The sequence below is a fragment of the Synchiropus splendidus genome, chromosome 12, assembly GCF_027744825.2.
Source record: "Synchiropus splendidus isolate RoL2022-P1 chromosome 12, RoL_Sspl_1.0, whole genome shotgun sequence".
Classification (NCBI taxonomy): Eukaryota; Metazoa; Chordata; class Actinopteri; order Syngnathiformes; family Callionymidae; genus Synchiropus; species Synchiropus splendidus.
The window spans coordinates 17,310,244-17,335,591 of NC_071345.1; the positions used below are offsets into that span (position 1 = coordinate 17,310,244).

At 42.3% G+C, this 25,348-nt stretch overlaps 1 protein-coding gene across 2 annotated transcripts; it reads left to right on the plus strand.

Moving 5' to 3' along the window:
• The first annotated feature begins 255 nt into the window (after positions 1-255).
• Positions 256-24,398, plus strand: dop1a (DOP1 leucine zipper like protein A). 2 transcript variants are annotated; one of them, XM_053881223.1, is made up of 38 exons: positions 256-618; positions 1,418-1,613; positions 3,377-3,558; positions 3,641-3,811; positions 4,188-4,377; positions 4,494-4,592; positions 5,476-5,575; positions 6,172-6,281; positions 6,869-6,983; positions 7,453-7,573; positions 7,658-7,777; positions 8,037-8,133; positions 9,280-9,309; positions 9,785-10,012; positions 12,117-12,639; positions 13,034-13,317; positions 13,401-13,553; positions 13,965-14,065; positions 14,141-14,406; positions 14,475-16,596; positions 16,710-16,821; positions 17,164-17,346; positions 17,649-17,774; positions 18,020-18,154; positions 18,218-18,273; positions 18,366-18,470; positions 18,637-18,703; positions 19,021-19,165; positions 19,251-19,330; positions 19,433-19,542; positions 19,706-19,855; positions 20,455-20,516; positions 21,847-21,999; positions 22,085-22,221; positions 22,310-22,365; positions 22,438-22,602; positions 23,523-23,652; positions 23,732-24,398. In XM_053881223.1, exons 2-38 carry the CDS (start codon positions 1,476-1,478, stop codon positions 24,038-24,040), a joined length of 7,431 nt encoding a protein of 2,476 aa, XP_053737198.1. In that variant the 5' UTR covers positions 256-618; positions 1,418-1,475; the 3' UTR covers positions 24,041-24,398. The 2 variants fall into 2 exon arrangements, with proteins under 2 accessions (XP_053737198.1, XP_053737199.1); XM_053881224.1 differs by having other exon boundaries at positions 6,199-6,281.
• The last annotated feature ends 950 nt before the right edge of the window (positions 24,399-25,348 follow it).

The window sequence follows — 25,348 nt, forward strand, 5'->3', positions numbered from 1 at the left end:
TAAAGTCTTTTTCTCGTAACGTACTTTTAGCTAATTTCTCCTAGTGTTCTTTATTTGTGTCCTAATGACGGCTTTCACTTCGATCATGCTTATTTTTCTCTGCGGTCAACAGCTCATTCTTGGTATAATACGATGCGGCATTAGGAGTTCAGTATGAAGAAAGCGACGTTCAGTTTTATTTCGAAGTATCATCATGTAACATCCGCCACGTTCTGTGAAAACTTTGGGTGCCTTGACTATTCGAGGAGGCGGAAGATGTGCATGCGGAAGCTCTCTTGGTTGGACGGTGGTTGGAGGAGTAGCTAACTGCAGCCTGAGAGCTGTCAATGGCCTGCTGTCGTTTTTCTGCTAAAGGAAGCTGCTTGGGCTGACGCGACACTTTGTTTACCTCCAACAAAAATATCTGAGGAGACCACAGAACATGTAGAGTCCACCAGGATTCATTTCCTGTTTCTGAGCCGCTTGTCAGCAGAGACCGGGCCCTGCATCTTCTGCGGTCTGTGACCTGCTACCTCCGACTGCGTGCTCGCTTGCCTGTTTAATGACGTTGTCAGCCGCCTGGACTCGTGGAACCGGGGACATGAACGGATGACAGTCACCGTTTAGTTTTGCATAACGGTAATTTATTATTTTTAAATCAATTGTGAGGCCCACAATTGTCACGTCATTTGTTTACAGCCCACCTGGCGGGAGGAGACGCCTGCTACATCATCACTACACCCCCACTTGTCAGCTGTGTTTGCTAATATTTAACTCATTTTTCCGCCAAGCTGTCCACGAAAATCTCTCTCAGATTGAATCTTCCCAGCAGTTATAGTCATGGTGTTATTATTGTCATTTACTTCCAAACGAATTTCATTGATGTCGTTCGGCTTTATTTATAGACAATTCAAAGGATGAAATGAGAGAAGCAACAAACCTAGATGAAACTTTGCTTTTGTATTTTGGTTCGTCACATATTTCTTATGAATTATCCTAACATATGACTTCAGTTTATCAGGTCTTGAGTGGTCTTTGGTTATTTTCTTAATCATTATTTTCGTATTACATTTTTCATTAATGTTGACATATTTGCACAAACAAAGAAACATTTGGTTTCCCAGTCTTTCTACAGGATGTCTCTTTCTCAACCGCAAATGAGTCACATCTGAAACCTTTCACTGATTACTATAACATGTCCACAAGAGAAGAAGCAAGTTGCCTATTGTGAAAAAGTAATTTAATAAGATAATTTTCACAGCTCTATTTTGACATATGACTAATGTCTGTGAAGATGCACTTAGCATGTAGGTGTGATAGTGTACGGTGAGTCATACTGCATCAACCGCAGGGGAAGAAAATCGATGCTATTGCTATTTTGTGGCACAAGTTCATCATGTACCCACATTGTTTCCCTCACGTGTGTTGTGTTTTTCAGGTGTGATGTACGTGTGTGTGGCTGGTGCTAGACATTAGCGTCGGAACCACTCAGGAGAATGAATGCAGAGGAGGTGGAGCTGCTCAGCGACTCCAAGTACAGGAACTATGTGGCTGCAGTCGACAAAGCCCTCAAGAACTTTGAGTACTCCAGTGAGTGGGCAGACCTCATCTCTGCTCTGGGAAAGCTCAACAAGGTGGAGTCATTTTTGAACTAATCCATTTACTACTCAAATGTCCATTCTAAATTGGAGCGTCTGATTTTATAGTATAACTGTTAGAGCCTCTTATATACTCTAACTAAATACATAATGTAAACAACAGTTTAAATACAAATAGATTGTAATAAATAAGACCCAAGGATTTACTAAGGACTAATGGAATAAATATGCCACGATAGAATACAATCATGAAGGGCTCCTTAATAGAAACAAGTGGATTTACTACTCTCCTGAAACCGGCTTTATGTTGACTTCCTTCTCAGCCTCCGCTGATTGAAATGGCGGACTACTGGCATGTTTGCAGCCACCACAAACACACATACACATACTCACACCCCCAGACAGGTCTCAGTCAGGCGCCACACATGGTTTGTTAAGTCAAACATCAGTAAACCTTTTGTTAGTTGTCAGTCACAACTCCAGAATTCTATTCAATCTGGTACCCTGGAAATCCTCATATTGCTGCAGATCAGTGTAGAGTAATAATCGTGGTGGCCAAAATGGCTCATGTTTAAAATGCGATTAACATCGTATACCTCTCATCATCAACATCATTCTGTAGCACTCGTTTGACCGTAGTCTTTCTGCAGCTTAATTATAACATTAAAGATGTGACTCAAGGTAAGTGGTTTATGCCCCAAGAAAGGTGCTACATAGCTGGTGAGATTAGGATTTATTGTTTAAATTGTCTCTCACTTTTTCATGATAAATGTGCGTTCGAATTTAATGTTTACATTTCAACTAACATGTCTCAGTGACTTTGAGAGCTTTGCAAAGCAAGTCATGTTTACAATGCACAAGACTGATCCTTAAATTACACATCAGAAAAAACAAATTGTGATTTAACAAACCCAGGCCTAAGACTCTGTCTCTCATGATTTAGTTCCTTCTCACCCACATGTGTTAAAATACAGTGGTACCTTGGTTTTCGAATGTTCCGGACTTCGAACAAATCGGAGTTCAAACCAAAATTTTGAGATTTTTTCGCTTCTTATTTCGAACGAAAATCCAGAACTCGAACACCCCCGAATAAAGCCGGAAAAAAACATAACGTGCGCGGACCGATCAGCCGACCCATGACACGCTTTGTTATTGTGTATAACGCAGCCTCTGTATGCAGACGTGTCCCGTTAGCTACATTTACTGGCTGTTTTTTCTTCATATTGAGGTGTAAAACCTTTCCTGTCTCCACACTGGACTGTGGTAGAGTGTCACAGGGGAGGTGCTCTCCACACCTCCGAGGTTGGAGCGCACACTCCAGGGTTTGATGTCCTGTTGTGGGCTGGAGCTGGGACAGGGATGAGGCGAGTCTGGGACAGAGCGTTACTTGGTTTATGACTTTGTCACAGCCAAACTGCACAGAAGCGCACATTCAGAGCTGGACACGCACCGGGCACCTCTTCACTTCTGGAGAGACGTCACTCACTCGGCAACCCCTCCCACATGCAGCGGCCACACGCATAGACGAACAGCGCACCTGCAGCAGACACTCTACATTCACTCCTACAAAAGCCTAGTTTAAGGCTTGGAAAGCATTATCTCTTTTTCCATTAACTGTAATGGGAAAAATTGATTCAGATTTCGAACAAATCGCTTCTCGAACGGCCGTCTGGAACAGATTGTGGTTGAGAAACGAGGTGCCACTGTATAGAAATCATCAATTTAAAAAACACTTAATTTAAAGATTATTTTGAAAACTCTTTTTATTGAAAAACACTGTCTGTCCTCAAATTTCCCAGGTTCTGCAGAACAATTCCAAATACAATGTGGTTCCTAAGAAGCTGACGATAGGGAAACGTCTGGCCCAGTGCCTGCACCCTGCTCTGCCAAGTGGGGTCCACCGCAAGGCCTTGGAGACCTATGAGATCATTTTCAAGATAATCGGGTCCAAGAGGTTGGCCAAAGACCTATTTCTTTACAGGTAAATGTCTCATTGAGGCGCTAAAATATATATGTTTTTTAACACAGTTTTTAACATTCTACACCTGATGATTTTCCTACAGTGCCGGGCTCTTCCCTTTACTCTCCAATGCTGCTATGTCTGTGAAACCTGTGCTGCTGGGCCTCTATGAGACGTACTACCTGCCTCTGGGGAAGACGCTGAAGCCTGGCCTTCAGGGTCTTCTCACTGGGGTGCTGCCAGGTCTGGAGGAGGGCTCAGAGTATTATGACAGGTAGATTGATTGATTGCCTTTATGCGTCCCACATTGGGGAAATACATAAAAATTGTTGTTGTATTTTATTTCACCACATGGCAGTTAGGTAGCTGAGGAACTAGTTACCCCCATTTTTAGTGAAAACATTTCCAACCTGCAGAGGGTGCTACAGTCTAAGGTATGCTTCAGTACAAAGGGTCCTTAATGAAATTACTAAATTACTGGTGGACTTTCTGGTAAATATTCATGCTTCAGTTTCATCTACATATATGGTCCAAATAGATACCTTTATTTGGATTGGTTTTGTAAACACACCTGAGAACTGTTCAGCTTGTGAGTGTGGTACTCACACCTTCTTGTTCCCCTCCACACAAATATTGCCACCCATCTGAAGAACCAACACTCTTCTGGAGAAAGTGGCAGCAGCAGTGGAGCAGTCGGCCTTCTACAGTGCCTTGTGGGGCAGCATCCTCACCAGTCCGGCTGTGCGTCTCCCAGGGGTGTCGTTTGTCCTGCTGCACCTGAATCGCAAACTCTCCATGGAGGACCAGCTCTATGTCATGGGCAGCGACATTGAACTGATGGTAAAACCTATATCCAGAGGTTTTACCACCAACTTTAAGAACACAATGATTTCTGACCGTTTTTATTATAAGCCACGTTTATGCTACAGTGGTGTATTTACATGTTGGTCCACCAGGTGGAGGCAGTCAGCACCTCAGTGCAGGACTCCAGTGTGTTGGTGCAGAGAAGCACTCTGGATCTGATTCTCTTCTGTTTCCCCTTTCACATGAGCCAGGTACATTTGAATTTTCTAATGAATGTTTTTCATGTACATTAGGGTGTCTTTTTTATATACTAGATTATAAAGGTGACATGTCTACAAGTTATTCACAACAATGACAACAGCATGAATGGAGATATACTCTCCACTTTTATGGCTGGTCTTCTTTATTGTTGAGTTGTTGAGTTACTTCTGTTGAAATACTTTGACGCTTTTATTTAAATGTATCGCTAAACTAGTTTTAATGGCAGTGTGAGCAAAGTTGAACTTCAAGAATGTTATTAGCAATTGTAAATTTACCTGCTATATGATCCTGACATGATTTAATAATTGTTGCATCGTTTAGCGATATTTGATGATGCTGTTAGTTTAAGATATATCTTCATTCGTAACTGAAGTTTTGATTTTCCAAGGTTCTTATGCAAGTAACTGCATTTGTTGTATTTATAAATAATTTAAAAATGCTGCAATCATGAATGTTGTAAATTAACTTGCCAGAAAACTTTTTAAATTAATTGATGTATTTATTTTATGTTCTTTGAAAGTGTAGTCTATTTTATGGACTCGGCTCTCTAATTTCAAAAGCAAGATGTATGAAAAAACAATTGTTAGTAGTTGATGGAGTAAAGTAATAATTTTCGACAAGTGTTATCCCTGATATATGTGGTTTTGGTTGTAGAGAAATTCAGATTAGGTATATTTATAAAGAGAAAGAAGGACGGTTTGATATGCTTGGCTTTCCAATGACAAGCCTTTTGTGTTTTCTTAATGTGTCTTTGTCTCTGTGCCAGTGAGTTTAAGATAACTAGCTGGGTGCTTCCTGTGTGTCAGTGACACATCATGCTTCAATATTTTTTGTGTGTTTGTAATACATTTTTGTCTCCCGTTGTGTGTTTAGGCAACCAGGCCTGACATGATCCGGATCCTGTCTGCTGCTTTGCATGTGGTCTTGAGAAGAGACATGTCACTCAACCGCAGACTCTACGCCTGGCTGCTGGGTAAGAAAACACAGTGCAGAATTACTGCAGTTGAAAAGTAATATGAAGTCGATTTCGGTTGAAATATTTTTTCTCTACACTCTGTTGCACGTTCTGTGATGTTAAACTGCAGAGTCATTTTGTTTTTCACTAATCGTATTGTTAATTTTTTATGCTTTCGCCATCTTTATTGCAAATTATTACATAAACATACATAATTTCACATTAAAAGGAGCTTTCATTTGCTAATACATCCACATAGATTGTTCCTTTGGATTTGGTGCGAGTGTTATCAGTGAGCTTCTTGTTTAAACCACCTTTTACATTTTACCTTTGTTTTTCCACATTGCCTGCCGATGAACTTTCTGGTGAGTGACTGTGTGTCTACTCTGTAGACTACTACTACTACTAGTTCATGATTCAGGCTCAGAACATTGCAGTTTGTTTTCATGAATCTGTCTCAACCCTGTTTTCAAAACTAGTTTAGAAGTGATCCTCTTGCATTTTAAACCGGGTACACAGAAATCACCACACTTTCTGCAGCGTCCACGGCACCCTTGCCACAATGTGAATGACCATTACTTAGTTACGAAGATATTTTGTCTACTTCTGTCCAGGCTTTGACAATAATGGGGTGGTCACAGGCCCCCGCAGCACTCGACAGAGCAACCCAGAAGAGCACGCGAGCCACTACTTCAACTCCTATTCTAAAGACATGCTAGTGCAGGTGAGAGTTGTTGGGCTTCTTTTAGTTACTGCACTTGATATCAGACCCATGTGTGACACGTGTTGTACAGGAATGCTCCTGCATTTGATTTGTCTGCCAAATTAATCATCCACCCCCTTTAATCGCACACACCTTACAGCCTCGTGGGATCAGTTTGTGTCCCGCTGCCATCTGCATCACTGCACTGTTTGATGACAGCTCTCAGCCATCTCAGTTATATGTGTGATCTGTCCTACTCCGGTTTTCCTGTCATCTGATGAGCTTTGATACTGTGGGGGTGGGGTCATACAGCGTATAGATACACCAGAAGGGGGAAGTTATTTTTCCAAAAGTATTTCGAATTACATTTTTTTGGTTTGCGAAAGTTGCCATCTGTGCCATGATATTTTTTTCGATGACCTTCCATTGGGAAAAGGTTTGTACTACAGGGACCATCTGTTGCTATTTTCGGTCCAATGATGGGACAGGTGATGCGGAAAAAAACAAAGGAACATTTTGAGGGGATATTGTAGTGCTAGAAACCCTTGCTGCTAGAAATTTAAATAAAGAGTGTGTTGATTTGTTTTCTTTTTTGCTTTTAATTTCAGGCAATGGTCGGCATCTTGCAAGGAAAAGCTCGCGGTGGGGAGGAAGAAAGTGTTCTGATGCACGACCTGAAGCCATTCCGCATCCTGATCAGTCTTCTAGACAAACCGGAGCTTGGTAAAGTTGACTACTCAGATTGATATCAGAAATCTGGCTGTATATGTCTTTATGAACACTGTATGATCATTTCTTATTGGAACTCAGTGGCAAATGCCATTATACTTTGATTTTAAACAGCGACACACTAGTACCTTTTTTTTCTTGAATTATTCACGCACATGTTCCAGTAGTTATTTGGTTTGCTGGCAACCTTTTTAAAACAAACATCTATAATTTCATTTGTGGAATCGGGAAATCAACCTTTGTCACCTCTTTATATTGTTGTCGCCTCTCTCTACCTTATGGTGCTCAGAAATTTGTAGAGATTCAACACCCCCGTCTGTCATTTATTCATTAACATTATCCAGGTTGATCAATTGTCATCATCCGGGTCAGCTATTTCACCATTCTATCTTAGAACTAGATGATGTGTGAGATGTTCCTCAAATCCCTGGTGGTAATTGTAGAACTGATTCTTTACTGGCAGGTCCTGTTATCTTGGAGGACGTGCTGATTGAAGTGTTTCGTAGTCTGCACACGCAATGCCGGACTGAATTGGACCTACCAAACCAGAGTCCATTCAGCAAAGACCACACACACCTCAGCAGGTTTGTCTAGTTTTTTTTTAACTGACATTTGTGAAACAACATTCTGTTGCTTTTTAATGAGAACTTTCATTTTATCCTTCCCAGCAAACTCCGAGAGAACAAGAAGACGGCGGAGTTGATTAAAACAGCGAATCTCCTCTTCAATTCCTTTGAGCCCTATTACATGTGGGACTACATTGCTCGCTGGTTCGAGGAGTGCTGCAGGTTTCTATGCTTAAATTCATTTCATGCGTGCGCTACCTCCTCAAGTGTTTCTGGGCTTTATTAAAAAATTTATAAAAAATAAATACAAAAAGTAGTTCAATCTGAATTTCCTGATCAAAGGTGGAATACAATTTAAAAATTGTGATTAGAACCAACACTGAAAATGATTCCCCACCTGTGTAAATTTTAAATCTTAATTTGTTGTCAATGCAAAACAAGGTATCACCATGACTATGGTCTCTTGATTATGTTCCTGCAGGAGAACAGAGAGTGTCAGCAAGCGACAGGAGTCTCCAGCACTGTCGTTGGTGGAGTTCTGTCAGCTGGTAGATTTCCTCTTGGACATCGTTTCCTTGGTATGTTTGTCTCTTCCGGCTCTCTTGGTTCTTTATTTTGTTAATAAACTTCACTGTCTATGTATCTCTTTCCTTTCATTCCCCCTTTTTTCCTTCTTTATCAAGGTATCTTTATCAACTGTATTTTTTCCAATCTTTTTCCTATCTTTTTAAGTCCACAATCTGACCCATTCTTTTTTCTGATTACTATTCTTATTATTTCTCTTATTTTGGCATTTCTCATTATGGGTTGCTGAATGTACTGTCAATGTTTGGAGTTGAGTGTACAGTTATCTTGTCACTTATCTTGATGTATGGACATAAGAATCTCGACCTATTTTTAAATATGCATTGCTGTTATGTCATCGATGCACAATTACAGATGAAAAAAAAAAAACTGAAATTTTACAATCCCTGGCTACATTGTTTGTTGTTAACATTCTACCATTGCTCCACGATCCTGCGACCTTATTTTGAAGGAAGACGTTCCTTTAGAATGGTCACTAAGATATTGTTAATGTCTAAGAGTCTCCTATGCCTCTTAGGTTTTTGTGTGTTTGTTTAAACCTGCCACGAGATTATGTTGCTTTTGAACAAAATTGTGCTCGTCTTTATTCCATTTCCAAAACAGTGTTGTTTGGAAAGGATTGTTTCCGTTTCCCTGTTATGCTTGTTTGGATGTATGGGTTTGTGTGGTCCACAAAAACGGTGTGTTTATGTGTAGGGATGGAAATTGAAAACCAGTTCCTGTTGAGAACCATTTGCCAGTTTTGCCAACAATTCCCTTTAACATCCCAATACCAAAATAACCAAAACATGGTGCCACGGTAGCAGAATTCTTCTTTTTTTCTTCAATGATTTTTGAAGTTTGTTTGGCCAAGGTTGTTTTCTGGGGTCCCTTTTGGCACCCCATTTAGCGGCCTCAGGCTGTAGGCCTCTTCAGACACCACTGTTGAGTTTGTACAGTACAGTCAGTAAACAAACGTGTATTGCCCCATTTGGCTTCCTTTACCGAATTAAAAATGGAATTGGAATTTGTTTTATTTTCCCAATTATTTAACTCTTGATTCCCATCCCTCTGAATGAGTGGACATGTTCTGTTCGTGCGTCGAAAGCTTGTGCTCTGCTTGCTCCTCTCTGTTGAAACTCTGCTCTTTCTCCTTGAAGCCTACTAGAAGCATGAGGGTAATCTGCCAGGTAAAGTACTGCTCTTTCCTGCCTTTTTCCACCTCATCCTGCTTCACTGAGGCTTAGTGACGACCCTTCCTCACCATTAAACCATTTCAAAACGTGTCTTGATACCAAAGTGACCAAGACATTTGTCGAAAGGGTGTGATAAAGCTTCTGCTGGTTGTTTGGTGTGGATCCTGAGAAACTGAAAATCTCACCCCACTTTGTGTTGTCTGACCATCATGCATGCAATCATATGCCATTGCAGCGCTCTCATATTTGTAGTAAAAATATGACTTTTTTCCCTTTATTCCATGTCCTGCCGCTGTTGTTATTTTGTACTTGAAATTCTGTTGATGAGTTCTAGAAAATATGAAGGTAATGTATGGGTTTAAATTGAGTTTAATGACTGGTGCAAGTAGTGAATCATTGCTCCCGTCATATGTCACTTACTCGTCTTAGATTCTTTGAAACTGATCCTCACTTGTCTGCGTATTTCCAGGAGACCTACATTGAGATCCAGACTGAGCATCTTCCTCAGCTGCTGTTGCGCATGGTGGCAGCTCTGACTGACCACCTGCAGACACTGGGACTCAGGGAGTTGACTCACTGCCTTCGACTCTGCTCCAAGATCCTGAGCAAAGTGCAGCCGCCACTGGTGTCCCCTCTGACCCTGCCTCAGGGCCCTCAGCCTCAGGGTGTGTCGCAGAGGGACAAAGACGACAAGCGGGTAAGTAGTAAATGTTCCATGAAGTTTAAGTTCTGGGAATTAGGGGTTGGCCCATCATGGGCACCTTAGGATTGAATTATAGTTCTGGGTGCTTGTTTGATTATCATGCAGATTATTATCTTTTTTCACATTTTCATTTTTATGGCTATGTTAGATATATTTGTCCTGTCAGTATCCATCAATTATAGTAGTCAAATAAATCGATGTTCACAAACAGGAATCATGCAACAAATTACTAAAAAATGATGGAAGTTTTTGGTTTATTTATTTATACATTTTAACATTTTTTACATTTTTTTAAATCTGCATCCATTTATCATCACTGCTGTCGCGTCACCAAGATTGTAGTCCTTGAGTACGAATATGTGCAGGTCAACATTCATTTCATCCTTTCTACGTGGATGTGTTGACAGTGCTTTGATCGTTGGCAGATTCCTCTTCTTCGCTAACCTGGTGGAGATAAATAACGGCTTCCTCATATATGTTGTCGCCTTATTTAACACATCTTGTCTATGCCTGGTCCATTTATATACACTACTAACTCCTTCATGTTCCCATCTAGTTATTATATATGTCGTTTTTGTACTTCATTCAATGTTGAATGACATATTTTGCATCACTGTGATAGACAACTTGATTTTGAATAGCTTTATTTTTATAGCCTTACACAGACAGTGGAGTTGGCACATATGTGAAACATTAAGACCAATCACAGCTTGAATTATGTTGATCCGTGCAGCGCAACCCTATATAAAAGTAAACTTTGATGGTCTGCTAAAACCCTATCCCTATTCATATGTTTGACCCACTTTCTTTAAAAGTAACTTCTGTGAACTTGGTGTCCTCTGGTCCCCACAAAGATTCTTTCTCCCTTCTGCCAACATTCCACTCAGCTTTGCAGTTGGTTGGTTGGTCCTTGAACTGGGCCCTGTCATCATTCCCTTGACAATAGTCGTTTAATGTCCTCCAGGTCCCTGTCCGGCAAACTGGTTGTTTAAAGTTTTGTGGAGCTCAGTGAGGCATCAGGAGTTCAGTCAGTGCTGCCTTTGGACAGAGATGGGGCAGAGTGAGATGGGCAGGGTTTGACCCTGGGGGGAAGATGGGGTACAAATAAAAACTCACAAGATATTTAACCAACAGCTGAGTCCAGCTTGCCTTCTATCTCTGAGGAGGAAGAAGAGCAGACTAGTCTGCGTTGTCTCCTGGGTTAAGCATCTCCACCAGAGTGGAAAAATTAAACACGTACAGGACACCGTCACATCCACTCTCCATTCCCCAAGGACCATTTAAATGACAAGCTTTCACAAAATGCCATCTGAGTCCAGGCTGCATGAGCATGCGGCCTTACACAAAATGAGTCCCATGAAGCAAAGACGTTCCCAAAAGACAGACAGTGACAAAAAGCTGTTAGAACTTGTAGTTTTGTTAGAGTGTAGCAGGATGTTATCAGGTGTACATTTGTGTACTTCTGGTCTAACTCCACAGCAAATGATTTGAAGTGAGAGTGTGAGAAGTTGGACTCTTGATTTCCTCATGTAGGAGTAAGATTTTTCTTGAAATGATTAACATGCAAGCATAATAGTTTTGATTTGATTTAAGCCGGATACTCAAAACAGTTCTCACTGATGGTGGCATGCCCTTTGACTACCTTAAGTACAATTTCAGTTGTTTTGTTCCTCTGAGAAACATATTAATCCTTTGTGTGTTGATTCATTACCTGCACCAAGGAGAATATGTTTTCATTGGCGTTGATTTGTCTGTCTGACTTGAAAAATAATGGACAGATTTGGATGACATTTTCAGGAAACATGACAAGGAGGAAGAAATGATTCCCTTTTAGGAAGTGACCCAGGTCATAGTCTTGATTCAGGAACTGTTGTGTGAATGAACAGTTTCTCTGCCAGAATGTGTGTGTAATAATCTGCTTTCTGTCCTGCATCTATTTATTTTAATGCCATCATATCATATTTTGAGTACATAGACACTTCATTAATTCAATTGGAGGTACAATGCTACTGTGACTGGGAATGAATATGTGCCCCTATGGATGGTTTCTGTTGTTCAAAATACACATTGTTTGACACTTTTTTTCTTCTTCATTTAGACCCTCTCTGCCACTCTGGAACTCCCTGTTAGCGGTGAAGTCTTTGAAGACTCAGAGAACCCTCACAGCAGTCGCTCTTCTGAAAGCGGCTTCACAGACTTTGTCCAGTACCAAGATGGTGGACCTGAGAACACAGAGCAAACCACTCACACTCATCCCGCCATCAAAACAGGCCGGCGTTCATCAGGACCTTCTCAGGCCAAACCTTTGGACAAGCCAGTCATGCAGTGCTGCCTGGACCACTTCCAGCTATTTCTGTCTCGTCTCATCAGCTTGTATATCACCTCTGGTGTGGTGGACAGTTGGGAGAGTCATAGAGCTGAACCCATCAGCTCAAGGACTCAGGTTTCAATGAGCCTTCAGTTTAATCAAGTGGAGTCCTGCTCCGAATATGGACAGATGCAGAAGGATCATGTTGCTGCTTTCACTGCTGCCTGTCAGCTTTTCCTTGAATGCTCCAGTTTTCCCGTCTATGTTGCTGAAGGCAACTTAAAGGCTTCACCTTCACAGGAAGAACAGTCAGGTATCTGAAATCAAGTCATCTGACTATGACCATCTCTTTATATAAACTCACTAAATGTTAGCTCTGTTTTTCTAACTCAGCGTACTCAGTGAAGGACTGTTGAGGTCTGACACGAAGTTCTTCACTTTCGAGCTGCTCCTGTTTTCATTTCAGTCCAGCATTGACATTATTGACATCATTACTGTAGACAAAAAGCTCACATTGTTGATATATTTCATGGTTTGACTCATGGTAATTTACAGATTTTAGGCATGGTGTACCTGGTAAATGCAAACCTCACACCTTTTGGCAAGCAGCAAAAACAAAATGACTCACCTCTAAAAAAATAAATCACTTCCATGAGGTCAATGGTGGATTTTGTTTCATCACAGTACCAACCTTTTCATCCTTACAGACGGTGAGAAAGTCCAGCTCCCAACATGGCTGCGAAGTCTGATGGGAGCGTGCTGCTTCGCCAGTGATTTCTGTCTTCAAGGAGTGGCCATATCCCTGGTTATGGACCTGGTGGGTCTCACTCAGTCGGTTGCCCTGGTGGCTGCAGAGACTGTAGCATCTGCAGGTAACACTGAGTCCACCCAGCCCATGAGTCCGAGCCAAGGCAGAGTAGCCGTTGTTATCAGGCCACCTCTCACTCAAGGAATCCTGAAGTACATTGCTGACAAGACAGACTTTTTCAAGGTGAAGCTGCTGTGGGAGACTGTTGCTAATCTCTAATCACACATTTTTTTTTTAATTTTCGTCTTGCTTCTTCTTCTATTTAGAGTGTGGCTGTGATCCTGTGGGACCAGCTGAGTGAAGGGACACCTCAGAACCACCAACGCAGCGTAGAGCTTTTTTACCAGCTGCACAATCTTGTACCTTCTTCCAGCATCTGCGAGGATGTCATCAGCCAGCAACTGATGCATCGGGACAAGGTCTGTAGAATTTGTGGTTAGGTAGTAACTGACCTATTATAACATTGTCTTAAACTAAACTTTTGGGAACAAAGATCATGACCTTTTCAGCATTGAAATGAAGGAATTTCTGGCTCACTTGACACATATACTGTATGTGGTGAGCATAATAAACCATTGCACAAGAGTGGAGTCTTGATGGGATGATTTAATTGCCACATTCATTATCAATGAATCGTATTGAGTTGACCTTTCAAAATGTTTTCTTGTTGCTGTGAGAGTAAAACACAGCACAGTACCTGAAACCTGATTTATAGCAACATCACAAGGATTTGTTTTTACAAAGCTGCTTCACAGACTATAAAATATATTTGATTTTCATAGCAAATGGGTTCAAGTCCTTCACTCATATGTCATGAAATCTGCTTACAGAGGATTCGTCTAGAAGCCCATGTCAAGTTTTCAGTGTTGTGGCACTTGACACGAGATTTAAACATCAACAAGTCTTCGCCTTTTAATCGCACATTTGATCGGTAAGTCTGGTCTCATATGGTTCTTCCAAATTAAATCTCATCACATATTTCTTCTCTCCCGGTCCTTTTCCACAGATCTCTTTTCATCATGCTGGACAGTTTAAGTTACTGGGATCCTTGCACAAGTTCTGTCGGGAGGGCGTGGCTCAACCAAGTCCTGCAGAGGCACGACATCGCCCGGGTGCTTGAGCCGCTTCTCTTACTTCTTCTTCACCCTAAAACCCACCGGGTTTCCATTCAAAAAGTGCAGGCTCAGCGGCACTGGGCCCAGGTCTTCCCTGACCCAACAGAGCAACTCCCATCGGAATCCATGTATGCCAGAGACTCTGGCTTCTCAGAAAGTGAGTGAAAGGTGTTGTTGTCTATATCTACTAATAATCTAATAACAATTTTCACTACCTTATTTCAGACTTCATTCAAATCCCAAGGGAAAAAATAGCACAAGAAGAGTTTCAAAGTCTTGCAGTTGGGGATATGGAGCCCTTCTGTTTGACAGTTAACCCACTGAGTGATAGTCTGTCACTACTCAGCCTGAGTAGTGAGAACCTTCCACTTGCTGGAGACTTTCAGCCATCTGTCCAGCAGGAGGAGCCACAGACCTCTGAATCAACTGGCTCACAATCATCTACTGTGGACGACGGCAGCTTTGAGGACCCAGACGGCGTCAGTAGCATCATCAATGGCTCAGACCAACAACCGGGTTCTTCGGATGATTTGTCGGACGACTCTGTAGAGGAGGTGGTGGCCTCTGTTGTGAAAGAGCTGATTGAGAGAGTGCTAAGTTTAGCTGAGGACAGGGCCTTTGAATCCCCATTTCCAGCCGAGGTTTGGCCTCAGACAGACACAGACAGCACTTCCTCTGATACATCCACTGGTATTCGCCTGGATTCTGGTGTTCCTCAAGGATCAGAACACCAGACTCTGCCAGAGATGCTGGCTGAGGGCACGCTTGAGTTCCTGGGTGTCGCACCAGCTGACTCCAGTGTTGAGGAGAAGCAGCACAAAGAAGGCATAACTCGTCACAGCTCATCACCTTCCATTGTCACTTTACACGACAGCTCTGAGCCTGCCACACCAGACCACCTACAGGTGGATGACCCCCAGGCCCGTAAACGTAGCCACAGCAGCACTCAGCTCAGTCTCAAAGGTAAAATCATGGAACGGCTGGCCGACAAGTCTCCTGGTGCCAAGCCCAAGATCAAAAAGTCCAAAAGAAAGGAGGAGGAAAGGCAGAGGAAGGCAGCCATCCAAGCAGAAAAACTGCGTCCACCTAGCATCTTCTTTGGTGACAGTCTGGATCTGGAGAACTGGTACAGCTGCGGGGAGGGAGAAGTATCTGAGATAGAAAGTGACACCGGATCACCAAGTGGAGGTTCAAGTGCCACTGTTGGGGACGCCAGTGTCACAGGTCGCAGGACGTCTTCAGCTGCTCCTCGGTTCAACATCCACCCCCTCTACCAGCATGTTCTTCTCTACCTCCAGCTATACGACTCCTCCCGGGCCCTTCACGCACTATCTGCCGTCGCCGCCATGCTGCGAGCCGCACCTTCAGGCTTCGTGAGCGCGATCTCCACCACCAGCATCAACAACACCTACACTCCTCAGCTGTCCTTGCTTCAGAACCTCCTAGCCCGTCACAGGGTTTCCGTCATGGGCAAAGACTTTTACTGTCCCATTCCTCAAGACTCCCACTCTCACACATTCCGCAGTGCTATGTATCTGGAGATCATCATTTCGCTTTGCCTGTACTTTCTAAGAAGCCACTACTCTGCCCATGTAGCAGCCGGGCCTCAGGACCTGGCAGGGAACCGAGCCATGCAGCTGACCAGTGTGGAGGTCTTGACATTGCTGTTCAGCGAGCTTGCTAAAGTCACAGGTGGCTCAGCAAAAGGCTTTGCCAGCTTCATCAGTGATGTGCTGTCCAAGTGCAAGGTTCAGAAGGTGGTACTCCACTGTCTTCTATCCTCAATATTCAGTGCCCAGAAGTGGCATGACCAGCAAGTCGCTGGTGTAAACGTGGCCACTGTTGAGGAGGGTCTATCAGAGGACAGTGTTATTAATCTGTCAGAGGACCAGATAGACGGCTGCAGCACAGTACAGTCCCAGTTACTGAGGCTGCTACAGAGTCTCGTGGTCCTGGAACACAGAGTCCTGCTTCCATCCGATGAAGGAGGAGAACCAGGGGCTGGTGGAACTCCTGGGGGGCCAGGAATTGGACCAGGGGCTGGTTTTGAAATCTTAGGTGGGGAAGTCGAGCATGTCAACCCTCAACAGCCAATGAAATCACTCCAATACCTCCATGGCCAGCCCATCACAGCACAAGGCATGTTCTTGTGCGCAGTGATCCGAGCTTTGCATCAGCACCACGCTTGCAAGATGCACCCCCAGTGGATCGGATTAATCACTTCCACACTGCCGTACATGGGGAGGGTTCTGAGAAGAGTCGTTGCCTCCGTCACGCTGCAGCTGTGCAGAAATTTAGAGAATCTCCTTCACCAGTTCCGCTATGAGACCGGGATCACAGACACCAGGTACTTACTTGTTTTCCATGTACCTATTAAATCAGCTGATGGCGCCTTTGACCACCATGCAGGAGGAAATATTTACTGATTCATTTATCTTATTAATCTTTCTAATGTTACAGACCTCAGTGGATGGCTCTCTGCATACCTCCAGACCTCATCTTGACCGTACTTGAGGGCATGACCGCTATCATCCATTACTGCCTGCTGGATCCCACTTCTCAATACCACCAGGTAACCTCAGAAAATACATACGATATGGTCATTTTAGCTTGGGACATGTGCATTTATATTTTACACATTTATTTTATTTAGTGCTATATATAAGTCAACAAAGTTTTGAATTTGAAATGCTAATGGCATTTCATCCAGGCTCTCATTGTTTGCACCATTTGTTGTTCTTAATTTTTCAGTTTAGAATACAAAGATCAATATGTGCTACAACACTGGGAAGTTGGCGCTACACTTCTATTTATGTATATACTGTATATTAGGTTTTATAATTAGCATGAAACGTGTTCTCTAACTGCTTTTGTATTTATATTCACAAAAGCCTGTGCCTTGCTCACCTTTTAGTTGCAAGTGAGTGTGGATCAGAAGCATCTGGCTGAGGCTCGCTCCGGCATTCTGTCTATCCTCCACACCATCATGTCCTCCGTCACACTCTTGTGGAGTGTTCTTCACCAGGCCGACAGCTCTGACAAGCCGGCTGCCGCCTCCGCTGCCTTCACCTCAAACATTAATCTCGGCTCTACAAAGGTTAGCTCATTCTTTGCTCTCAACTGAGCTTCATTTCACGTCCCAACTATTATCTCATGCACTGTATTTTTAAATCCATTCGAGATTTGTTATAGTTTTTCTGTAGTCATTTGTTGATCTATCAGGATTTTGCCTGAGTGCTTGTGTGTCACGTCAGTGGGAGGTGTTGTGTCACTTTAAACTTTGTTTTTTGTTGTGATTATTACTGATAACAGTCGCATGAACTATTTTAGTCTATAGTATATAGAATTCTCTCCAATACATTGGTGGTTATCAATTTTGTTGTTATTTATGCTCAACAGAACCTACGTCAGCAAATCCTGGAGTTGCTTGGTCCAATTTCCATGAACCATGGCGCTCACTTCATGGCAGCCATTGCTTATGTTTGGAATGAGAGGAAGCAGATGAAGGCTCCAGTCAGAAATAAGGTGGTTGATCAGTTTCTGTTGTCGACTTGTGTGTGTAAAGACACTCTTCCCAAAGCAGCCTTAATTGTGTATATTGTTTATATTTTTATTTCAAATATTTGCTAATGAAAAGATTAGAATGTTTTAAGATAAGTTCTTTGGTGCAATGCACAGGTATATCTGATAATGGTACAGTTTGCTGCACAACAGGTGACTATGGAAGCAGGATGCAGTGGTTTTACCGGTAAATATTTGTTGTGCTTCAGGTCATTCCACTCGCCAGCGAAGAGCAGCTGCTGCTTGTTGAGCTAGTTCGCTCGGTGAGCGCCATGCGCACTGAGACAGTTATGCAGACAGTGAAAGAAGTTCTGAAGCAGCCGCCTGCAATAGCCAAGGACAAGGTTTGTATCGTCATGTCACTTGTGTTGTGTGCAAACAAGTGTCAACCTTTCTATCCTTCACAGAAGCACCTGTCCCTGGAAGTCTGCATGCTGCAGTTTTTTTATGCATACGTCCAGAGGTTAGTCATTTATTCCCTCCTGTTGTCATTTTATTCTAAAATGCCCAAATTTGCTATTTGTAATTTCCGCTTTCCACTGCTGTCTGTCCCAGAATCCCAGTTTCCAGTTTAGTCGACAGCTGGCCGCCTCTGCTGGCACTCCTGAAGGACTCTGTACAGCTGGGCCTGCCTGCCCCAGGACAGTTCCTGATCCTTCGGTCAGTTTCAAAACTCAATGTATGACTTTTCATGTTAGTCAGCTCATTCCAAAAAGCCAATGTGGTTTCAATGGACTTGACTGACCTTGAAATGACCTTGAATTGAGAACCAGTTCCCTCAAATGAATGTTCTAAATCATAAGAACCACTCTCTTCTTCTCTTTAGAGTTCTGAATGAGTTCATTTTGAAGAATCCCAATTTGGAGAGCAAAAAGGACCAGAGAGAGCTGCAGGTAATTGCATCACGCCTTTTTTTGCATTTGTAACTGCTTCACTTCTGTGCCTCAGTGAAGAATACATTTTCATTTGTTAAATGAAATGTGATTTCAGTTTTTATCATATTGACCTTGTGCTTCTTTGATAACATCATATTTGACATTTATTGTTGTAAATAGACAGGTATGAAAAAAACTCAAATCGTCAAATATGTTATGTAATACTATTTAATGTAAACTGTTGGAAAGAAAATGTTTTGTCTGCTGGTGATAGACCATCATACGACGATGACATCATCTTGAGTTTTAGCTAAGCATGTGCAATCTTTGTTCAGGATGTTACTCACAAAGTGGTAGAGGCTATCGGGACAATCGCTGGCTCCTCTCTTGAGCAAACAACATGGTTGCGGAGGAACTTGGAGGTCAAACCGTCTCCTCAGATAGTTGTTGAAGGATCCAACCTAGAAGCTGATGTGGAAGGTCTGTTTCTTTATAAGCAACCTAGTTTTTAATTGGTTAGTGTCCCCATGTTCTTCCCACTTATGCTGATATGTGTGTTTTGCAGACTTGATGCTCACGGTCATGGAAGCGTCCAGCTTCACACCGTCAGTGTACAGCGTCCATGCACTCACATTGCTGGCAGAGGTACTGTTTACAACTCCAATGCAGTTGTGCTGCACAAAATAAGGACAAATTCCTGGCCTTAATAGTAACACATTGTTTGTTTTGTTTTTTTGTTTTTTTCAGGTTCTGGCTCATTTATTAGACATGGTGTTCTACAGTGATGAGAAGGAGAGGGTTATTCCTTTGCTTGTCAATATCATGCACTATGTTGTGCCCTACCTACGCAACCACAGGTGCCTAGGCTTTTTTCTTATTTTAAAAGAATTATTAAAGAAAATATTGAGATTTAATGTATACCTGAGAGTTGTAACAGGCCATGTTAAAAGATGCAGCACACAAACTGCTTTCGTATAAAGAAATGTATGATAAAATACTTGTTTTGTTTCCATTCGCTAGTGCTCACAATGCACCCAGCTACAGAGCCTGCATCCAGCTCCTGAGCAGCTTGAGTGGTTACCAGTACACACGCCGTGCCTGGAAAAAGGAGGCCTTCGACCTTTTCATGGACCACACCTTTTTCCAAATGGATTCCTCCTGCGTCAGCCAGTAAATAAAAACATCGCCGTCTGAGTGAATGAGCGAATGTTGCCTGAAGTACTTGACCTTAAACTGCGGATGCTCTGATCGAGTGGCCACTGGTCATGATCGGCCGACATCACCGTGATTAGTGAATGTCGATCACTACATGTGATTGCTGATCATAACAACTGATTACGTGTGACTGCCGGCACTCTGTTGAATCTCCGCAAGTTGTGATGCATCTGCTCCTCCCTCTGTACTTGCTGCTCACTCTGCAGCAGCAGTCTGCTGTGAAGGTTCTCTCTGTCATCCAAAGTTTGCATCCTGCGACACAGGCATGGGAAAATGCTAATATTGCATACTGATGGGTGGGAGAAAAAAGTTACAAATTATTATTTAAAACAATCATAAAAAAGAGTGTGCTCTCTTTAGCACATAGATAATAATAAACTACCAAATGATATATACTAATGTAGCTGAAAAGATATAAAAGAAGGAGGGTTCTCATTCATTAATTTCTAACTAGAATATCTGAGTCTTGAAGGGACGAAATGAAACTGGCTGTACAGGTCTTTGATGGAGAGCTGTGTCTGCTGAATTGTGACTCTATTATCTTTTCTTCTCAGCTGGAGGGCCATCATTGACCACCTGATGACTCATGACAAGACCACGTTCAGGGACCTCATGAGTGAGTGTCCCCTTGGTTGGGCTAAATGGATGAAATATGAAGAACATCTTTTCTGGCTACACTTTTCATTTACTTGATTTATGCAGTTTAGAGTGGGTTTGTTATGTTAGAGATACTGTAAAGGAGGCCTCTGGAGGATGCTATACACATACTTCTAGAAAGCCTAGTCTTTTTTTAGCAAACTATAAAGTAACCAAATAAGTGACTTGTCACTGCTTATTTTAAGTATGCTTCAAATAAGTCAGTCTAGTGGCTTGAAAATGCCACAGGCTGATTCAGTAACTGGTTCCCTCTTTTGCATAATTGCAAACTGACTTTGATGTGCCAGACATCTGTGATGGCTTCTGTGGCCATAAGGTTATTTGATGTATATTTGAGAAGAGCGACAAGGAGTGAGTCCACAGTCATTATTCAGCCATAGTGTTATGTGAAATTATATGGTTTGACGTTTTCATGTGTAAAATGCTGGTGGATTCTAAAGCAACGCAGTATTATAGCCAGATGGTTATTTGGTATATTACAGTAATCCAACTGGACAGCCTTATATACTTGTAATTAGGGACTCTTGCCTCGTGTTCTTGATGACAAATTATGTTTTTAGAATTTTCTTCTAGTGTGGCTAAGTGTGTCAGGGCTTTTTAATCGGCCCTGGCCCAGTTTGGATATTTGCGTTTGGACTGACAAGCACTGACTTGCAAAGCTTGTATTTGTTGATGTATGGTGTAAAATGCTATAGAAGCACCCAGATTAGCCTTAAATTCTGCTCTAGTTTGGCACTTCAGTGCAGCAGCAGGAGTCAATGTTATTCAATACCAGGGATCTGGGGTCTGATGTACCTATTCTCGTGTCACCAGCACAGGCAGACGTCTCTGTTTAAGGGGTCCCTGTTGTGCTTTTCCATGTGTTAATATATGGCAGTGCTATCAGGGAAGAAATAAAATCTATTGATGGACCTGGTTATTCACTGTATTCAGGTTGACCATATTCTTTGGCACTTGGTAGTGTCGCTGGACCCTGACCCAGTGGGAAGCCTGTATCGAGTTGCTGAATTAGACAATGTATTTACACAACTGTAATTTTGTGGACAATATGTCAGACCTTTTGTGCCTCTTGAAGATTTAATTATCTTACACTGTGTGTCTCCTGAGGAAGGCAAAGAGCTTTTACAGCTGATCAGGACACAAACACTAACAATACCAGGGATGAATAAAAACAACTGACTGAGAACTATAAATGCTGTTTCTTTTTAAATGTGTGGAATTAAAAAAAAAAAGTCTGATGTGTAATACATTTTACTCTTTTTTTCTCTCTCTCTCTCTCTCTCATTCAGCTCGAGTGGCTGTGGCTCAGAGCAGCTCCCTGAGTTTGTTCACCAACAGGGATGCTGAGCTGGAGCAGAGAGCCATGCTTCTCAAACGTTTGGCCTTCACCATCTACAGCAGCGAAGTAGACCAGTACCAGAAATACTTGCCTGACATCCAAGGTACATTTTCACAACCCAGCCGAGTCACAACCCTGTTCCAATGTATCGTCACTGAACTTACCTTGCATGTCTCACTACTACTTAGAGCGTTTGGTGGAAAGCCTGCGTCTGCCTCAGGTGCCCATCCTCCACGCCCAGGTCTTCCTGTTCTTCAGAGTGCTGCTACTGCGCATGTCGCCTCAACACCTCACCTCCCTGTGGCCCACCATGATCACTGAGCTGGTGATAACTCAATACACAGTCTAGTCTCACTTGCTTTACCCTGAACGAGTGACATGTTTTTTTCAAGACTTATCATGTGTCTTCACAGGTTCAGGTGTTTCTGCTGATGGAGCAGGAGCTGATGGCAGATGAGGACATGTCAAGGTGCATTTCTAAAACTAAAATGCTACAACAATGCCTCAAATATTATGTCACATTAATATTGTATGCTTTCAGGACACTGGGTCCCTCTGTTGCCGGCCTGGAGACCACTTACTCTGGAGGGAACGGCTTTTCAACCTCGTACAACAGCCAGCGCTGGCTGAACCTCTATCTGTCTGCCTGCAAGCTTCTGGATCTGGCCTTGGCCCTGCCACCCGAGAGCCTGCCCCAGTTCCAGATGTGAGTGTCAACAGATGAAAATAGTGAACACGCAGTATTTTGTCATTGTCCTCAAAGACATGAGTGATGAGAGTTCACAGGCTAAATCTCAACAGCAGCAACAGCGTGGCATCCTCATAGGTTATACTGTAGGCATCTCAATCTTAAAAGAGGCCTAAATAAAACCTCCATTCCAAGTCAAACAATGTAGAAATAAATTGGGTTTCTGAGAATGACCATGTCTGGTCAGGAGGATGAATTTGATTTGTTATTTTCGCATTTCTTTTTCATTTATTTTTGAAAAACCTTCAGCCTTTGCATAGATATGTAATAACGTTGTTGTGCTCAAAGAATTTGGCCAATATACTTGACATAACCTTCACAGACTGGTTGCACGAGGCACTTATGACTTGCTGGCGAGCATCTGTGAGCAAAGGCGAGTCTTGGCTGCATACAGGGGCAATTGCAAGCTCCTCCTCACAGTTACGCCAGTGGATCATAATTGAGATTGCTACCTCGCTTCCTGCCCCATTGAGTGGCTAACTAAAGTGAACTAAAGCGTCTTCTGCGGAGAGAGGTCCAGACAAACCACTGCGTGAAAACTGTAAAAAGTACACTCAGTCTGTCACCACACGTTTCACTGAGATCTGTCCAGATCCTCTGAAATTCATTTTGGGTGTACTTGATCTGCCTTATAATACAAGTATAGTAAACGGTCTTGCGTGGATGTTCTGTAGGTATAAAGCAGCATGCAAGGATGCTGAGAGTTACCTTCATGTAACTCCAGTACTATGTATACGTGCAGTGTCCTGTACGGGGCTTCACTATGGTGAAGGAGTGCATAACACTGAAAAAAATGACTTGTCTCATTTCTCTGCACCGTTCATCGTCGCTGTCGTGGTACATTTGGGATTGTTGACAGTATCTGTCTATTGCTCCAGGTACCGCTGGGCTTTTATCCCTGAGGCTTCAGATGATGCAGGGTTGGAGGTGAGACGTCAGGGGACTCACCAGCGTGAGTTTAAACCCTATGTAGTCCGGCTGGCCAAGCTGCTGAGGAAACGGGCCAAGGTATTTCGTCTTACAACTATTGAAATTGGAATGTTTTGTGATGGTTTTAATTGTATGTTATCGTTTTTGTAATCAAAAGAAAAATCCAGAGGAGGACTGCTCCACCAAAACGCTGTCCTGGGAGCCCGGCCACCTGATGCTGACGCTGTACGTGATCCGCAGCATGGAGCAGCTTCTTCCTTTCTTCAACCTGCTCAGCCAAGTGTTCAACAGCAAATCCAGCAGTCGCTCTGGTACAGCGTACAGCCACAACCCAGCAGATGCTTCTTTTCCCAGCCACAAGGAGGGTCACAAGCTAGAAAGCCAGAAAGTCTTCTGGAGTCGAGCGCGACAGAACATCGAAGAAATGGTGGAAAAAGATTTTCTAGAGGGACTGATCAAGACGTGAGGCCACACCGGACATTAGCTCATCAACACTCGTGAAAAGACTTGTTTATGGAAAACAAAGGATCATAACTTCTTAAGACTATTTGTACATTTTTTGTATTTATTATAATTTTACTTCTCAAAGACTATTTAATTTTAATCCCTTGTACATATGTAGCAGCTTTGATGACTCAATTTTACTATTTCATGTGAGTCTTTGAGGACCTTGTGAATTTGAGGTGCCATTCCATATCGATGTGACTTAATAAAGATTTCTAATTGAAACATGATGCTACTTTCTGCAAACATTTTTTTCATGTTATGGATAGATGTTTTCTTTCTATAATCGTTCTACGGCATTTATTTTTTTATCTATTACTACTACAACAACGGCAAAAAAAAAATGTTTGAGTAAATTTATGAACAGACTGACTATAATCTGTCTGAAATAATTCCAAATATAGTGTTCAATGTAAGTATTAGACAGTTCTGTTCACATATGATTGCTCATTTGGATGTTTGTGTAAAATTATTTTGTTTACAAGATCAACTTTTATATTTCTGTTTTGTTGTTTCGTTTTTATTTTTCTATGCCCACTGTTTGAAAGCAGTGTCCTGCCAAATATTGAGATTTTCTTTTCTGTTTACAATCCTTCAACGCTTGATTTTGACACTGGCATTTTTGTGTCACTCATTTTTTGTGATCCAATGCATGATCGATACATCATTTGTAAGCTATTCACACAAAATTTCAATGGACATTAGTTTTTTTTAGTAGTTTTGTTTTTTTTCCAAAATGTTAACAGTCGCGTAGAGGTCACAAAAAAGCATTACCACTAGGCTGCGGAGGTTGTTCAGCACCATGGAGAGCGAACATTCACCCTAACGTGAATACTTTGTTTCGCTAGATTTTGTTTTCATTTATACATATTATTTCATTAGTTCATTTATACATATTTATAAAGTAGCAACTTGGCTAACAGTCTAATAACATTGATGTTTATGGTGTTAAAGAAAGAGCCCAACGATTAGTCATAATGTGACCTTCCGTACCTTCAGTGCTTCTATAGGACGTAACTATTCACGAACAGAACTGAACCGAACCGCACGCTTCATATGACCTTCACATGGCGTCAGAAGCGTGCCGGGCGTCAAACCTCCATGTGGAGCATCAGCCCTTCACGTCCTTTCCCATCCACAACCGCTTCCAAGCTCTCCTCTCGCGATAACATGGACTGGGAATGCGGTGGTGTCTCTCGCGAGACTCTAGTGAAAGTGGGCGTGGCTATGCTCTGCTATAAAACATTAATAATGAAATAAATGAAGACGA

Excerpts from the sequence above, each read along its gene's own strand:
- dop1a (XM_053881223.1), top strand. The coding sequence starts at position 1,476 with ATGAATGCAGAGGAGGTGGAGCTGCTCAGCGACTCCAAGTACAGGAAC. Across the intron at positions 14,407-14,474 it reads AGACTCTGGCTTCTCAGAAA|ACTTCATTCAAATCCCAAGG; the intron begins GTGAGTGAAAGG and ends ACCTTATTTCAG. Across the intron at positions 18,155-18,217 it reads CTGCAATAGCCAAGGACAAG|AAGCACCTGTCCCTGGAAGT; the intron begins GTTTGTATCGTC and ends TATCCTTCACAG.